Source organism: Bacillus rossius, chromosome 3 (genome assembly GCF_032445375.1).
Source record: "Bacillus rossius redtenbacheri isolate Brsri chromosome 3, Brsri_v3, whole genome shotgun sequence".
Classification (NCBI taxonomy): Eukaryota; Metazoa; Arthropoda; class Insecta; order Phasmatodea; family Bacillidae; genus Bacillus; species Bacillus rossius.
Genome location: NC_086332.1, coordinates 63,082,870 through 63,102,055, shown reverse-complemented (window position 1 = coordinate 63,102,055; position 19,186 = coordinate 63,082,870). Strand labels below are relative to the sequence as shown.

Sequence of the window (19,186 nt, the reverse complement as noted above, 5' to 3'; positions counted from 1 at the left end):
CTGAAAAGAACATTAAGCACATTAAAAAAGAAGCACACTATAAAAGAGATGCACATTAAAAAAGGACACACATTTGGACAAAAATTCAACTTGTTAGGATACGATCTCATCAAAGGGATTTGATCTCATCAGAAGGATATGATCTCATCAGACTTGACTACCCACATTTAACGAAAAGGGGTACATTTACACAAACATTCAACTTATTAGAATACGATTCTATCAGCAGGATACGATCGTCAATATATGGTAGGCTCCAACTGCTCCAACTGCTCCAACTGTCTTTGGCTCCAGCTGCTCAAACGACATTTCACTACAAGATTACAAGGCTAAATGGGTACAAGACTAAATGGCTACGAGACTACAAGGCTACTAGGCTATATGTTTACGAGTCTACAAGGCTCAAACTGGTTACAGGAATACGAAGCTACAAGACTACGAGGCTACAGGACTACGAAGCTACATGACTACGAGACTAAGGGACTACGAGACTAAGGGGCTACGAGACAACATTAATACGAGATAGCGAGGCTACAGGACTACGAAGTTATAAGGCTATTAGTCTACAAGGCTCAATAGGCTACAAGACTACGATGCTACGAGGTTACAGAACTACGAAGCTACAAACCTACGAGATTAAGAGGCTACAATGCAACATGACTTCATAACTGCAAGGGTACAGGACTACTAAGCATCAAGACTTCGAGTCTACATGGCTCCAACCAGCTACGAGGCTAGATGGCTACGAACCTACAAGTCTACGATGCTACAGGACTACGAAGCTACAATACTACGAGACTACAAGGCTAAGAGTCTGCGATGCTACAGGGTTACGAAGCTACTAGGCTATGAGTATACAAGGCTCCAACCTGCTACGAGGCTACTTGGCTACGAAGCTACAAGTCTACGAGGCTACAGGTCTACGAAGCTACAAGAATACCAGACTACGGCGCTACGATGCAACATTGACTACAAGACTGTGAGGCTACAGGACTACAAAGCTACAAATCTACAAGTCTACAAGGCTCCAACTGGCTACGAGGCTACTTGGCTATAAAGCTACAAGTCTACGAGGTACAGGCTACAGTTGTTAACACCAATGCTGCAGATAGTGTACACCGTCGTGTTAGTGGTGGTGTAAACATTAAGCCCCTATGAAAATATACAGGTAACAACAAGGATGTTCTTGTGCCTTTTTTCTTAGATTTGTGGCAGGTCCCTATAAAATCAAGAGCAACTGATTCGAATGGTTGTTTTGGTTGTCATGGTTCTTGCTGTTCTACTTTATTCCAGTGCCAAGTCTTATGCAGGTTGCTATATATGTATGCATATCAATGGTACTCACGTGAAATCGTGCCAGTGATATTATTAAGCGATAGTGGTTTATGTTTCTTCTGCCTCAGGGTGGCATGCACAGTCGTCATTATGAATGAAACTCATAAATAACATGAGTATCTGGCAATATATATGATTTTCAATCAGTTTCTTTCCTAGTGTTCGGTCATGTAGAGGGCCATCTATATAGTGTATATTTGCAGTCATACCTTGCACGCACATGCAGCGGAGTTGAGTTTGGTGGTGGCGTGTGACAAATGTTGGCTTTGTAATACCTCATCATATACTATGTCTGCAATAATGGGAATGACAGGGATTATGATACTTGTGCCATTGTTGTGGTCAGGTGGTTCACTATTGGATGTAGTCCTGCGCTCTGATAGTAGCGAAGGGAAACCATATCATCCTCTCCTGCTCATTCCGCGCCCCCCCCCCCCCCCCCACACACACAACAGTTCAGCTTGTGTGATAATATATCGGGGAGTTAATGGTTTTTTTTTTGCTCTGGGTACATGTTAAATCACAAAAAAATTAGGACTTTAAAATTATTGCCCAGTAGGCAAGTTTGCCGTTGGGTAATTGGGGGGGGGGGACCCTTAATGAGTTAGTAACCAGGTTAGACAAATATTCTCGGTACGTTCAAAATGACATTCAAAATGAGTTCTGTATTTTCTAAAGCACTAATGATAGCCAAATACTCGCATTTATTTACGCTAAAATTGCATTTTTTGTGTTCTAATTTAGTGTTCGTTATCTGATTCAGTATTGAGCCTATCCCTACTTAGCTGGCGTCGTTTTGTATGTATAGACTGCATATCGGATCAATTCGAGGCAATGTGAGACATTGCTTAAAATGGTTTTTTACTTCACTTAAAGCCTGCTGAGCAGCATCATTTCTCTGCAATTTTCTGTTGTTTCATAGTAGATAAGTAAGGGGCGCCATTCTGTCAAGTTCATACATGTGTGATTTTTAACAATGTTACACAATGAATATTTGAAAGATTCTTTATCCATGATATCGCAGTGAAGTGCAATACACGATACCGGCGCCGCATCGTCGGCTTTCAAATGGTGGGTAATTAACCCGTTGTGTGAGGCTTCTGGATGGCGGTGTTGTTCGCTCGTATTTGGCAAGGATAAGATTAATTGTACAGGTATTGGTGATGGATACTAGCAGGGATGTTCATATTACAGTGGACTGGGGCCAAGAATGACTTACATACAATGTTTGGTATTGTTTAGAATCATCAGCTCACCATAACCGGTGTTCCTTACCTTCACTTCGCTGGAGCTGTTCTGACCCGCCTGTCCGAAGATGCACACGTCCACCGTATCTTTCTCAGAAATGTCCGAGGTATTCCTCCGCACCATCGCAGGAAGAGCGACCGGAGGGAAACAATTTGTTAGCATGTTGAAGAACATGCCCAGCATCGCCACGGCGGCGAACACGTACCTGGCTGGCACGCCGCGTGACCTGCCTGTGACAGGAGATCGTGCACACATTGGTCAAGTGTGAAGACATCGAGGAATGTGAGGAAAAAATATGGAGGCATGTCCCAGTAGGGGGAGTAAGCCGGTTCTGTGACAATGTAAACATTGAATATGCAAAGATGGCGTTCCCAGGAGACGCTGTCTGCTGGGGGACGCCATCTTATCGGCCTGGGAAAGTGTAAACATTGATTACGTAACCTTGACAACCAAACAGCGTCTGCTGGAGGCCGCCATTGTTGTTGACATCCGTCACCTTAGTTCTAGCTTTCACTGCCAGAGCGCGCCACCATCGCTTCGAAGGCAGGAGTTGTGTACAAAAAAACTGGGCGGCTGGGGTTTGATCCGGGGACGCAAGAACGTCGAGGTTAGAAAGCAGACCACGAGACCAGTTGAGGAGTAGAGAAATAAATGTATGCTTACATTCTAAAAAAAACCACTCCGAGTATACTTAAAAAAAACGTACAGCCCAGTGATACATGAAGGTAATCAACCGCCGAATGCATGAGCACACTATAACTGTGACAAAAAATACCATAAATCATGTTTAAATAACAATACAAATAGGTATTAATAAATCAATTAAAACATACCATGTAAAACATAACAAAAACAATCAAAATGCTACAGCAGACACACAAAAACCCCATCACGAACACAATACAGCACAATGCAGATAAAATCGCCCATCACAGATTATAAAACCTCAGCAACGAAAATTCCCATGAAATAATAGAAAACACATTACAAAACAACTCGCTTATTGAGACAGCATAATGCAGAGAGTAAAAATTCTTCACATCCCTATACGTAAATAGGGAAAATAAAACAAACGCGGAAAACAAAAGACTGTCACCACAGCGAGAAAACAACCATAAGACGTAATAAAATAGTGTTACCCTAAAATAAACAAGCAAAACCATCGACAGCAGGCGACATAATAACTATATAAAACGCCAAACATATTCGCAAGAAAGGTAATAAAAATACTAATTCAGCAACACATTGAGGAAATAAATAACGCAGACAGGTAAGGACGGAAATCCCTATATCCCCCAAAAATATTATACCAGATAATGACATCACTAGGCTAAACACAACCCATAAGTAAATTACAATAGAGCCCCGCCACGCAACTACAGAAAGCCAATAAACCAAAACCATTCTTTTAAAAAAAGAAATCTATCTACGAGAACAATATCATAAAACTACCACACTCTCAAGTCAGCATATACACCACACAAAATGGCATGGCCCGAGAAATGACAACACAAATAAACATCAATAACCATAAATACCTACATCATCAAAATGTGCTATAAAGCAATCGAAACATAAGAAATGTCTAGCGCATACACACCAGGATAGAACAGCCATAACACAAAACCCATGAACAATGCAGGGAAAGATCCGAAACCAAGACCTGTCGACTGAGAGGCCAGCACCCTCCCACCCCGCAGCACCACACCAACTGAAGGAACAAGCTATGTCTCTACTAGAATTAACGAAGCGCTCATGTGATACGAAAACAGAGGACTATTTCTCTCTGACAACAAGATATCGCAAACCCTGTCAAATGAAGACAGAAATAAATAAATAAATGCTAGCGTAACAAACCTAAGCGCACATAAGGCCTCGCGAATGCGCAAACGAATGGCACAACACCAGAGACGATACCTGCTAATCCTTTGTTAAACAAAAATAAGACGCACATACGAGTCTTTAGTGCTAGCCCAGCTACTATACACTCATAAATAAATACATTTTTTATAGTAATGTGTGTAGGAATAATGTACTATATTAATTAAATAAGAAGGAATATAAGAATAAAGCGATATAGCCACAAAACGTTATTAAATAAAAAATATAGTAACAAGTATAAGTATATTGCATGCTTATAGTCAATAAATAATATTATATAATGGAATACATATAAGTAAAACATGTTATACTCATACATTATTAAACTAAATATATGCAGGTTTAATCTCTAATAGTCATTAAACAAGATACTTTGTAGGAATATAAACATATGCTGTAACTAAATAAAACGGTCTGTTTAATACATATGCTTATAGGTAGATCGTCAGCTCTGACACATTTATCCTTATTGAAGTGTGGGTAGAACTGGCTTCATATAAGAAATACGAGTGCTAGTTCCCGGCTATAAACATAGCATATTACTTTAATAATACATTTTTACAAAAATTATGTATACCTGTAAGTAGAAAGACCGCAAGTTTAAACCTATTCATACACATGTAACTCATTTGAAATAGTCATACCACCGTTATTAAATAATCATACTAAATATACTATTTATTTATACATAAAAATTCTTAATGCTATCTATACTTCTCTTTCCCTCGTGACATATCCATAGCGTGTGTGTGGTGTTCTAAATAAGGAGTGTTGACCCCCATAAAGGAATACAATATGAGTCTTTCATGTTGTACAGTAAGAATGTTTATAAGAATATTGTTAACTTTCCTTTGTATATATAAGGCAAGATAAAAAACAATCTCTATATAGTGGTAGATGAATGATCAGAGCTATGTATACCAACTATAGTCTTCATACTAGTAAATAATAATTAAGGATATACCGGGGTGAATAAAAAAAGATCTGTTATAAAAGAACCTACTTAACTACATCCCAATAATCACAGTAAGCTCTATAGATCCAAGGCGTTAATAACAAAACGTAAAATAAAAGGTTACTGGTTCAGTTTTAAATAAGAATCTATATCGTTATATTCTACTACTATGCATCCCATTAAGCATAGGAAGCACTATAATCCCATTCCGACATGACCTGAATAGAACACAACAGCAATGTTTGTGAAAGAACACACAAGGAGATTCATATTGTGCCAGAAATTAGGCATTTCGTCACCTTTTTTAATTTTTCTATAATTTTAAATTTTTTTGGGAATTCTTATTTTTTAATTTATCTGGGTGTTAAGGGGGTTATTTACTTTTTGTTAGGCCGGTGTAGGCCACGTGTTTAAACTTTGTGCCTGTGGACCGAAGCCCCCTTTCTCAGGGGGCCAATCTGATATTTTGCTGTCTAATGTGGACGTGGGCAGCCCGGTTGATTTTCTCTCGCCTGCAGTCACGTCCCGAGTTTGTAATTTTATTTCCTTTCATGACCAAAATTGCAAAGAGCAGCTTCTGGGCTGCAAGCTGTACTTCTGAGAGGCCTGCTGAGAATAGCAAGTCTCGTCACGAATGGGGCTCCAGTGGTCCGGTGTTCCCAGGGGAGTGGCGTTTTCTGTCCACCCTCCCCTCCCCCCCTCCACGCTAGTTCTGAGAAATCAAGCTAGGAGCAGTGACCTGACGGGAACTTAGCCAAGACGATGGCCTAATTCAAGGACATTCTCCCTGGTCTTACAGAGACGTCCCCGACATCTAGCGGAGAAAAAAGTAACCGGGGGCCTGGTCGCCAGCGTGCAGAGCTCACCCTCTTGACACCTAGTGGCAAGTCAGCTCACCGCCTCAGTTAGTTCCCATTTACGCCGCTAGAGAGCAGCGCCGCGGCACCATATGGCACTATGCTTCTTCTCGCGGCCTGTAGAAGTCGATTGTTTGTTGCCTTCTGTTCTGGCCGGTAGAGAGCGCGCATGTCGTGTTCTTGTCACGCCCGCCTCGGACGCCTTCGCATGTTTTCGGCCCTGAGCCGAATCTTCCCTCTCCTCCCTAGGGCTTTAGCACCCGTTTTAATTAGAAGCCTTGTTGCCATAGCGGGCACTCAGTACTCTGACCTCGGCTGCTGACCACGCCTTCTCAGCGTCCTCTGTGCTAAGAGGCTTTTCGCGGGAATGACGATTTTAGGTTGCATAAAAGATGTAGTCAGTTGCTTAAGGGATGTGATCCCATTTGTACAGTAGCCAGGCAGAGGTAGTTTTAGAAAAAGTCATGTGTAGTTAAATTTTTTTATATATTATTTATTCTTTAAAAATCTGGTTTCCTAATGCGCATCCGCGATATATTGGTGCGCGTCATCCTGATGTCGGCGCGAGACACCTTGGAGGCCCTGTTTCCACACCCTGTTTGGTGAGTAATCTGGTTCCCCCCCCCCTCCCCATATTCCCGTTTGTTGGCCTTTCGCGCCGACTGTGTATGACTGTCTAGACGCAGGTCTAATTCGTTTTGAATTTGGCTTGTGTTTCAGACAGGGTCAAAATTTCAGGGGAGAGAAATTGCTCCCGCATGATCTTCGGGACCTCCAGCTGATTCCCCCCTTTAGAAGTGTTTTCCTCTCGGTCCGACGTCATCCTGGGAAGACCCGGGTGATATGAGCTATATATATATTCCACTTGCATAGAAGAAACTAAATTTCTTAATAAGATACCAGCGAGCAGTGCTTTAAGAACGTAATCTTCAAGAATATGTAAAATCAAGGAAACTCATATATATGTAATTGTTGGGAGAATCAAATTTTGGTGCTATATTTGAAATTTTGTTAATGTAATCATTTGTTTGTTAAGGTGTAATATGTATTGTTTTAAATAATGTAGGGGCGCCCCCCACAACTTTGTTAATTGCTAAGATCTTTATTATCATGTCTAAATAATGCTAAAACAAAACCTCTTAATAATAAACCAGGAAAACCTATAGACCAAATTATTTATATAGTGTATTTATTTATCATTTTCCTTCTTCTGCATAACGTTCCACGAACTCCTAAGTTACTAGTGTGCAGGGAGTGTAAATTTTGTCTTGTTCACCGCCTCGTGTCCCTCTAGTAATTAACTTTAATAATCTTAATATTTTTCCCAGCAGTTTCCAAGGTGTTTTTAATTAATTTAAAATAATATAGTTTTTGGGCACGAGGGGCATTACAATTGGTAGCAGAGCATGGTTTGGTCTATAGGCATACCTAAATCAAGTAGGCATACCTAAAAATAAAATAAAAAAATATATATATAAATTAATTACTTTTTTGGATTTAATTTGGTAATAACAATATTGTGAACTGATCGCTGGTACACCTTGTAGTTATATTGCTTTTTCTATTTTAAAATTTATATTGAGTTTTAAAGTCCCGTGCGGACTTAGTCTGCGCGCGGCACGAGAGTTCGCAGCGCCCAGACGTGCGGCAGGCCGGCTGGTCTACACGTGCCTTATCTCTTCCACCCCCCCTTCTCCCGCTCTGTCCAGTGACACGACCCGTTACCTGAGGGCGAAGACACGGCCCTGTTCCTCCTGCACACACCTCTCCCTCTGTCTGTCGTGGCAGACGACCTTGCGAGCGGCAGGTCAATCCCCCTGTTGATGTATACAGGTGGTACAAGTCAAACTGACAGAGGAAGTTCGCGCAGTTGTTTGAGGAGCACGGCCACATTATACGCAAATAAGTTTGGGCACATACCCCCCCACTTTGAAAGTGTGACTTACTCCCCGCGCAATGGGACTAGTTGGTATTTCATGTTAATATAGGAAGCTTTATGAGGTAATTAAAATTAAGATAGTTGTTAAGAGAGAAGTGTTTATGGTGTACATTTGAATCGTACATGTGTGTTAAATTTGTGTTTTAATTAGCAGTAAGTTACATCCGAGCAGTATGTTTAAGCCAGAGTTATTGCTGTCAGATGAGCTGACCTATGAGTTACAGCTACGCAATTTGCCCTCCAGTGGCAATGTGCAAGTCCTCAGGAAGAGGCTCAGGGCCGCCCTTCATGATGGCGTGCCCACTAGTGTATCGAATTTGGATTTAGATATAACTGAAGAATTCAACCTTGCTTGCACCAAGTTTTATGATATTTCGGCTTTCGTAAGCTACCTAGATGTTGAGGAAAATTTACCCAATGTCGAGCGACATATAGTCAGGCTAAAACATGTTACCCGACGCTTACAAAACCTGAAACAGTTTTCGGCAGACATTCTCCATGGAATTTATATAAAAGAGATAGAACGATGTTTGCAACAGACGGCAGGTTTCCACACAAAATTGGCGGCGAGAGCAGCCTTTTTGGAAGACACACGACGCAGTCAGCATTATGTGGCTGAGGCACAGGCTTTAGGCATCGATTGTCCCGCCTTCCTGGAAGGGGACTCTCCTAGCTTGCCCCTGGGGGTAGAGCAACCCGACACGCGACAATCAGAAGTACGGGCGATGGTAAACAGACAGGAGAGGGAAACGAGCAGATCGCCAGACGCAGCCCCTGACTCTCTGCCACTAACGTCGCTTCCAAATCAACCGATACCCGTATCTACCACTCATTCAGAGCCGCTTGTGCATTTGACGACAGCGGCGACAAACATTACAACGGGTCACGTGACAACCCACCCCGTCACTAGTGTGACATTTTCACAGGGATTACCAACCTTGGCACACCAAATGACGCAACCATACCCACAAAACATGTTTTTCCCGTATCCGACCGCTCAGGGCTATTTTAACCCTTATGCTCAATTTCAGCCACAGTTTCCTTCATGGCAAACGACCCCACTTCCGAGTGCTGGTATTTTGCAGCCGCTCCTCACAACGCCCAAGCTCACTCCACCACAAATCAGCCCCTCGGGTGCGACTCGGGAACAGACTCAGTCACTCCCGGTGCCACAAAATCAGCCTTCACCTCAGCCGGCAGTACCCGCGGCTCAGCCTCACGACGCAGTATTGAGGAGCACGACAGCCCTAGAAACTGGCTACAGTTTCTACGGAAAAATCACCCATCCTGTTGAAAGGCTACTCAAGGATTTGCCAGAGGCGTCGGGTCTGGACGCACACAAAGTGATTGATTTCCTTCGAGTCTTGTTAAAGCTACGGCAATAGGGAGGGATTCCCGACAAACAAATTTTTGAAATTGTTTATCCATACACCCAAGCTCCCTTAAGTGAGAGGATTATGGCAGCCATTGATAATGACCTCACTTTCGACGAGTTTCATGAAGATGTGTTAAATTTTTGTATACCGAGTAGGCTACTCACAAACATCCGGTTGGAGTGGTTTAACCGCTTGCAGCAGCGTAGTGAAGCCTTGCCGAATTACGTTGCTGACATATGGGAAGCCAACTAGGTACTTAGGCTAAAGGTTCCAGAGAGAGAGGTCGTGAGTACGATTATAGACGGTTTGAACCCAGCGGAGCACTCGCGCTCAGTGTTCCAGGCGCCCCCCCAAAATTATGCTGAGCTAGATAAACTTTGCGTACACGTCACAAACATAGAATACGCTGATTTTCAGCAAAATAAACAAGCCACATTCGCTAGTCAACAAGGTAACAGCGCGGGAACGGAGCGCAGTAATTCACAATATAAGAATGCACCACAGAGACATCAGGGCAATACATTTTTCTCTTCAAGGCCACAAGGTAGATATCAACAAAATGCACATTGTAATTTCTGTAAAAGAGACGGACATTCCCTGTCCCAGTGTTACCACAAAAACAACAAAAAAAATTACGACACTCCAAAAAATGCATAACGCGGTGGCATGAACAACATTATGTAGGGCCACCGAAAAATTCAAGTGTTAAATTTTTTTCTTATAATTGGGAAGTTCAACTTGCGCCAAGTAATGACAGTACGCAGGAAAAATCATTACACCAAAACAATAACCATAAGATCAATGAGCCCAGGAATAAAAGTAACAAGCGAGGTCGCAAACATACCTAAGAAAAGGAAGCACAATAGCAGGAGAAATAGCAAAAATAAGGGAAATGGTAATTCAATGCACACGTACTCATGTAGGACGTGTGTTAATCCTACAAATAAGGGCAAGAGAAAGTGCCACCAAATTTTTGGCAATATTCCTACAGTGATTCCGTATGCAGTAACAACGATGGGCGAACACACTGAACCGGGACAAATTGATACGGGATCAGCGCGCAGCTTGATTTCTGGGCAGTTGTTTAACAAGTTAAAACAAAGCAAATTAATTCTAAGAACTGAGAGCACTAAGTTACAATGTTTCACAGCTTCAGAGCAGCCATTAAATATTAATTTAGCAGTTGTGATCAATGTGAAGATTGATTTATATTCATGGAATTTCCCAATTTTGGTGTCTCATCTACTTGCCACAGACCTAATCTACGGGTCTGATTTCATTGCCAAGACAGGTCTAATCATTAATCTTCAGGCAAAGAATTTTTTTTTTCAAATTCAATATGGGTAATCCTATTCCTTGTGGGTAAGTGCAGATAGTTTCAGTTCCGGCCGAGCCAACGGCAGCCATCTTGGATCAGGGAAACACCATTTCACACGAGCACCTTAATACACAGCAGCGGGCCGCCATTGACAAATTATGCAGCAGTTTTCCAGACGTATTGACTAGTAAACTAGGTCGCACGAATTTAATCGAGTACCAAAATGAGTTAGCGGATAAGATACCAGTGAGATCTCACCCTTATCAATTTTTAGGCCCTAAGATGCAAACGATGCGCAATCATGTTCAGGAGCTATTGGACAAAGGGGTAATCGAACCCTCGACCTCCGCCTACAGTTACCCAGCTTTTCTGGTGCCTAAGGGCAAGGATCAACAACGATGTGTAATTGATTACAGAAAAGTTAATGAGAAAATAGTCATACAAAACATACCTTTGCCAGACCTAACCACTGCTTTTCATTGGTTCAGTAAGGCCAAATATTTTAGTGTGTTTGATCTAAATTCTGCTTACCACCAAATTCCCCTTACTGCGGATTCAAAACCCATCACAGCATTCTGTGTCCCTTGGAACTTGTACCAATACACAGTAGTACCTTTCGGACTGGCCACGGGAGCCCAAGTACTAACTCGACTCCTAGATCAGATACTAGGAGATCTAAAATTCAAAACAGTGTACAATTATCTAGACGATGTCGTCATATATTCAGAAACATTTGAAGAACACATCAAACATCTAGAGGAAGTCCTAAGTAGATTTCGTAAAGCAGGGTTGACAGTCAATACAAAAAAGGTTAAGTTTGCAGTCCAAGAACTGTCTTTTTTAGGACACTTGGTTTCTAGAAAGGGAGTCACCATTGATCCTTCACGTACACAAGCTATTCGTGATTTTCCGCCTCCTACAAACCCTAAGGGTATTTCACGTTTTATTGGCATGGCAAATTTTTACTCAAAATATAGGTATTCCCAATTTCCCTGAGCACGCAGCATCACTAAATACATTGCATAAGAAAAACACACCTTTCACATGGGGTCCAGAACAAGAAAAAGCTTTAAATTTCCTGAAACAGGCGATTTCTTCCCCGCCTGTACTCCGTATGGCAGACTTCACCAAACCTTTCATTTTACAGACTGATGCGTCCAGTGTGGCTATTGGCGCAGTACTGTCACAGGAAGTCGAAGGCTGCAGACAGCCCATTGCGTTTGCGTCGCGGACACTTACCCACGCCGAGAGGAAAGCCTCCTTGATCTACGAATTAGAATGCCTCGCGGTGGTATTTGGCATTGATAGAACACAGGGAATTCCTGTTAGAGACAGATAATCAGGCATTAGCCTGGCTTTTAGCACACCCGAAACAATTAGGGAAACTCGGGCGATGGATTGCAAAAATTTCCTCTTTGAAGTTCAAAATCCAACACATTCGTGGCACACAGAACATAGTAGCGGACACACTGTCTCGCATGTTTGAAAACCCAACTCAGACTCCGCCCGAAGGAACACCACTCTTATGTAAAGCCCTATTGACAGATTTTCCGTTGGCATTTCAGGATTTACAGAGCCAGCAGGAAGCTGACCCCCACATTTCCAGTATTATTAACCTTTTTAGTTCAGGAACGGCGCCAAAATACTTTAGGATGTCTAAGGGGCTGTTGTAAAAACGCACCCCCCAATCAAAAACATTCAAAATTGTGCTCCCCTAAATCTGCGTAATATGATATTCCATTATTATCACACCTCGCCGGTGGGCGCACACCTTGGGATATATAAGACCATTCAGGCTATCCGACGTCACTTCGTGTGGGACGGCATGCACAAGGACATCACCGAGCAGGTGAAACTATGCAAAATCTGTGCGCTGAGTAAGCCAGCGCAGAACACTCGTTTCGGTTATTTAACTTCAGATGTGGCCGAGCGCCCCATGCAAAAGATGTTTATAGACTTTGTCGGGCCTTTCCCGCGCTCAAGGACAGGAAATACTATGCTGCTGGTGTGTATCGACGCCTTGACAGTCTGGCTCATCTCGATGCGAAAAGCCACCGCAGAAAACACTGTATCTGCGCTACGTAATCAGATCTTCAAGACGTCGGGAGTCCCGTCTATAGTAGTTTCAGACAATGCAACCCAGTTCACGGCTAGGATTTTCAAGAATATGTGCTTCTCACATGGCATCCTGCACGTCACAACCTCGCCTTATTATCCACAGCCCTCACATGCTGAGAGATTCAACCGCAATCTCCGGTCTGCTCTAATAGCTTACCATGCGCAGGAGCAGGATAAATGGGATTCGAATTTGGTGTGGCTGCAAATGGCCTTTAATTATGCACATCACAAAGGACACAAAAGTACTCCTTTCGAACTCATGCTCACTTACCGACCTAATACCCCTCTTTCAAATCTTTGGTCTTTGAATGACCTATTACCCGATGATCCGAGAGACATCAGGGAGATTTGGAGAAGAGCTCGTAAAAATCTTAATCTGGCTCATGAGAGCAGAAAAAGAAAACCGATCTCCTAACCCTTACAGGGTAGGCGATTTTGTGCTTTGTAAGGCACACCCACTCAGCAAGGCAGTGGATAAGTTTTCCGCCAAGCTGGCGTACCGCTGGAGAGGTCCCTTTCAAATACAGCGATTTTTAACGCCAGTTACAGTCAGCCTAGCTGACTCTAGTTCGGGAGAATTCGTGACCAGAGCGCACATCTCCCATCTAAAGAAAACACAGGCTGACTTAAAGTAGATGTGTTTAATTTCTTTCCCCTAACACAGGGGACTCTCTAATATTAGGCATGCCAGAAATCATCGAAGTCTTAAAAATCCATGGTACTAGAAATAAGAATACTAGCATTAAGTTGTATTAGATTTAAGTGGCCACTTAGTTAATAAGCATTTAGTTAATAAGTTTGTTTAAGGTTTATCGATATGTTGTGCCTGAGAGGCGGACGCGTCTCAAACGTGTTAGAATATAAGTAGTAGGATACAGGCGAACCTGGTACTAGTTTTACTGAGGAGTGTAAATGTGGTTTTTTCATTTCCCCTACATGCTACGCAATCAAGCGGGGGAGTATGTGCCGGAAATTAGGCATTTCGTCACCTTTTTAAATTTTTCTATAATTTTAAATTTTTTTGGGAATTCTTATTTTTTAATTTATCTGGTTGTTAATGGGGTGATTAACTTTTTGTTTGGCCGGTGTACGCCAAGTGTTTAAACTTTGTGCCTGTGGACCGAAGCCCCCTTTCTCAGGGGGCTAATCTGATATTTTGCTGTCTAATGTGGACGTGGGCAGCCCGGTTGATTTTCTCTTGCCTGCAGTCATGTCCCGAGTTTGTAATTTTATCTCCCTTCATGACCAAAATTGCATAGAGCAGCTTCTGGGCTGCAAGCTGCTACTTCTGAGAGGCCTGCTGAGAATAGCAAGTCTCGTCACGAATGGGGCTCCAGTGGCCCGGTGTTCCCAGCAGAGTGGCATTTTTTGTTCACCCTCCCCTCCCCCCGTTAGTTCTGAGAAATCAAGCTAGGAGCAGTGACCTGACGGGAACTTAGCCAAGACGATGGCATAATTCAAGGACATTCTCCCTGGTCTTACAGAGATGTCCCCGAAATATAGCGGAGAAAAAAGTAACCGTGGGCCTGGTCGCCAGCGTGCAGAGCTCACCCTCGTGACACCTAGTGGCAAGTCAGTTCACCACCTCAGTTAGTTCCCATTTACGCCGCTAGAAAGCAGCGCTGCGGCGCCATATGGCACTATGCTTTCTTCTCGCGGCCTGTAGAAGTCGATTGTTTGTTGCCTTCTGTTCTGGCCGGTAGAGAGTGCACATGTCGTGTTATTGTCACGCCCGCCTCGGATGCCTTCGCATGTTTTCGGCCCTGAGCCGAACCTTCCCCCTCCTCCCTAGGGGGATTAGCGCCCAATTTAATTAGAAGCCTTGTCCGCCATAGCGGGCACTCAGTACTCTGACCTCGGCTGCTGACCACGTCTTCTCGGTGTCCTCTGTGCTAAGATGCTTTTCGCGGGAACGGCGATTTTCGGTTGCATAAAAGATGTAGTCAGTTGCTTAAGGGATGTGATCCCATTTGTACAGTAGCCAGGCAGAGGTAGTTTTAGAAAAAGTCATGTGTAGTTAAATTTTTTTATATATTTTTTATTCTTTAAAAATTTGGTTTCCTAATGCGCATCCGCGATTTATCGGTGCGCGTCATCCTGATGTCGGCGCGAGACACCTCGGAGGCCCTGTTTCCACACCCTGTTTGGTGAGTAATTCGGTTTCCCCCCCCCCCCCATATTCCCGTTTGTTGGCCTTCCGCGCCGACTGTGTATGACTGGGTCAAAGTTTCCGGGAAGAGAAATTGCTCACCGCATGATCTTCGGGACCTCCAGCTGATTTCCCCCTTTAGAAGAGTTTTCCTCTCGGTCCGACGTCATCCTGGGAAGACCCGGGTGATATGAGCTATATATTTATATATTCCACTTGCATAGAAGAAACTAAATTCCTTAATAAGATACCAGCGAGCAGTGTTTTAAGAACGCAATCCTCAGGATCATGTAAAATCAAGGAAACTGATATATATGTAATCGTTGGGAGAATCAAATTTTGGTGCTATATTTGAAATTTTGTTAATGTAATAATTTGTTTGTTAAGGTGTAATTTGTATTGTTTTAAATAATGTAGGGGCGCCCCCTTATCTTTGTTAATTACTAAGATTTTTATTATCATGTCGAAATAATGCTAAAACATAATCTCTTAAAAATAAACCAGGAAAACCTATAGACCAAATTATTGATATAGTGTATTTATTTATCATCTACCTTCTTCTACATAATGATCCCCGAACTCCCAAGTTACTAGTGTGCAGGGAGTGTGAATTTTGTCTTGTTCACCGCCTCGTGTCCCTCTGGTAATTGATTTTAATTTTATTTTAATATTTTTCCCAGCAGTTTCCAAGGTGTTTTTAATTAATTAAAAATTATATAATTTTTGGGCACGAGGGGCGTTACAATATTATATTAATAACCACTCAGCCAAAATTGTTTACAGAATAACAGACATAGCGATTCCATGCCTCAAACACCTCATCGCTTCGACAATGGTCCCGAACACAAAAATTATATCTGCCTCCCAGAGACTGCCACAGTCGCCTCGGCGGACCTTTTGAGGTCACCAGTAACTTTCACCTGCGGAAGGGGTACACGGAAATAAGTATGGTTAGTACACACACGTAGCGTTCTCCGAACACAAGCTTCCAGCTGTAATGCTGGATAAAATAATAAATTAAAATATACAAAACAACAAGGATACCTCGCAAACTATCAGCTAAGTCACCCATGCCTTTAAACCATATATCGTGAAGAACGAAGCCCGACAAGGACTTTAAAGAAGAAAAAAAATTACATGAAAGTAAACATATACCCAAGTACATGTGGTGTACGAATACTCTTTGCCCACTTGACTAAAAACTACGTTCTACCTACTAGTGCTAATCCTTTATTGTCAAACACATAAAATAACCAATTAATGCTGTATAAAATATTTGACATTAAAAAAAAGTATAGTGTCAGGAGGGTACTGAAAATAAGTCGTGACATGTGAAGTAACTGAAGCGTTTACACAAACAAAACTGTATATTTCTCATCATAAATTTTCCTTGATTATTATCCCCACATAGACGTGTGCTTATAGTTGCTAAGATTACCATAATATTGTTATCAGTAATAGAAAACCACAAATAACAAGTATCATCGACAACCCGAAAAAAAACATACAACACCTACAGACATATAGAAATACACAACCTACATCGAAACGACCACAAGATGCACAACTCAAGACTCAAACCCAGGCACTTCATAAACCCACAGAGATAACCCGGAGAAATTACATTCCATATACAACCATGCTGTACTAGAAAGACACGACTATGCCAATGAGAATAGATACACAGGTGTAACCACTATAACTGAAAGTATATATAAAACAAACAATAAATTAATACCACCGTAAATAAAATACACCCTCAAAACTAATGACAATAGCAAAAATTAATGTATACAATATAACCTGACTAAAAGAACAACTCGTAAACTGACATTAAAATTACCCCGAAAAAAATATTAACACATGGTTATGTACATAATTATTATTTTATTTATTATAATTACATGAGTGCCTACCAACAGTCAGAGCCTTTAACAGGTGGGTACTTAACAAATATTACAAAAAAATAACAATAACATATACAAAACACAATAATAACACAACAATAAAAAGGGACAACACAAACATAAACACATGACAAAAGACACTTAAAAAATATAATAACTTAATTTGTTAATTTTAAATTAATTAATGAAACAACAATATTACATTATTTACATCAGAAATTATCTTAACTGCAAGAAAATTAAGAATTCAAAATGTCTTTCATTGAGATTTTTGCCCTTTTGAAAGGGTCTAAATCTTTCAAAATATCATTACAATTATCAGTACACCGTTTTGATATCTCATTTTTTATGTGATACGTTCGAAAAGGTCACATTGTTCTATGATTGAATGAAGGAACTCGAAGACCAATTTTGTTTAATATTTCAGTGCTGTGGTAAACATTTATAAAACAATTTATTACAAAAACCTTATCAGAAACTTTCCTTCTAAACTGCAGTGTATGCGTGTTCAGGGTTTCAAGGGTTAAGTCATAGTTAAAATTCTCTGAATTATTATCTATTAAATGTTTGTTAAAAATGTATTTAAACAATTTATTTTGTATATTTTCAAGTCTATTTGAGTCAGTGGTAGTTATAGAGTTCCAGATGACAGAGCCATACTCTAATCTCGATCTTACTAAGGTAAAATAAAGACTAATTACAGAATCAAGAGAGCTAGCCAAATGAGTTAAATATTTAATAAGCCCTATCATTTTGTTTGCACTTGCAATTAAATTATCCACGTGGTGATGAAAGTAAAATTTAGAATCTAAGAGAATACCTAGATCACGCATACAATAATCAAATAATCAAAACAAAGATATTAATACTATTGTTAGATCCATCACCGCCTCAAAATAATTATATGAAACACAAGACAGGAGAGTGAACTATAAGAGCAATTTCAAAAGTCTAAACGGAACAGAAATTTGGTATATATATACACATAAACATACATACATGTAATTAAAACAAAGAATTGTAACAAAATATTTATAAATTTTGTAATACCCTTGAAGTAAAACTAAAGAATGCTGCAAAAACCTAACTGCAGAGGTTAACACCAGTATCAAGAAAGCTACTAGTTACAATTATAAAAAAAGTATATGTGGAAACTCAGAATTGCAAAACCATTAATGAAAACCTACAAAACTTATTTCTTCCTCTCTATCTCATTCGCTCTATATACTGATTGCGAAATTCCACGATTGGTACAATTAACTTAGAGATAACCCCCACACCGATGCATTGTAACATAAGCTACATTCCGCTTTTGAGAGGAAAACAGGAGCAACTCGAGAACACTCGCAGGCTCACAGCAACGTCCGCCACATTAACACACAATTAACCACTCGTTCCCACTGGAGGGAGACGAACCCCGAGCAAAGGCAAAAACCTCTGCTTAAACCCAATAACACGTGACCTATATGCAGAACGATAGTGCTAACGCTATCAAATACAGAATGTCCATAAAAGACTGTCCCCGCTTCAATTGTAAGTTATATCCGTTTAATTTATATTATTTACAACAAGTCATACATAAAATTGAAAGTCAACTAATCTAGTTTTTTTTTCTCACAAATATTCAATATGTGCACCTTATGTTATACGTCACACATCAAACCTAAAGTATTATTCTTCCCACACATTGGTTAAAAACGTTTCAGAGTAATGGAAGCAATGCGCTCTTCAATTCTGTGTCTCAACTCTGGAAAATCATTACGTAGCGGCGGAAATTTTACATCATTTATAAAGAACCCTAAAGAGAGAAAAAAAAAAAAATCTCAAAGCAAATAATGAAAACAAAACATAGAATTTGTCGGTCGATGGTAGTGAAATAATGTGAGATAAAACATTGAAATAATGTTTAATGAAATCTATTACTTTTTACTATAAAATGACTCCGCTTATAACCATAAGTTTTTGATATTAATTCAACAAACTAACATAGAGATTTTAATTAATTAAAAAATTGTAATACCAAATTCTTAAAATAAATTTATTTTTTGGGTGTTTGCGACCAGTTCAACAAATTAACATATAGATTTAAATAAATTAAAAAAT

General features: G+C 40.7%; 1 protein-coding gene across 1 annotated transcript in view; it reads right to left on the bottom strand.

The window, feature by feature from the left end:
• Window positions 1–19,186, bottom strand: part of LOC134531452 (sialin-like) — a 50,330-nt gene that overhangs the window by 20,971 nt on the left and 10,173 nt on the right. Inside the window, exon 2 of the mRNA XM_063367163.1 lies at window positions 2,611–2,813. Coding sequence (XP_063223233.1) covers window positions 2,611–2,813 — 203 coding nt within the window. The remainder of the gene's footprint in view (window positions 1–2,610; window positions 2,814–19,186) is intronic.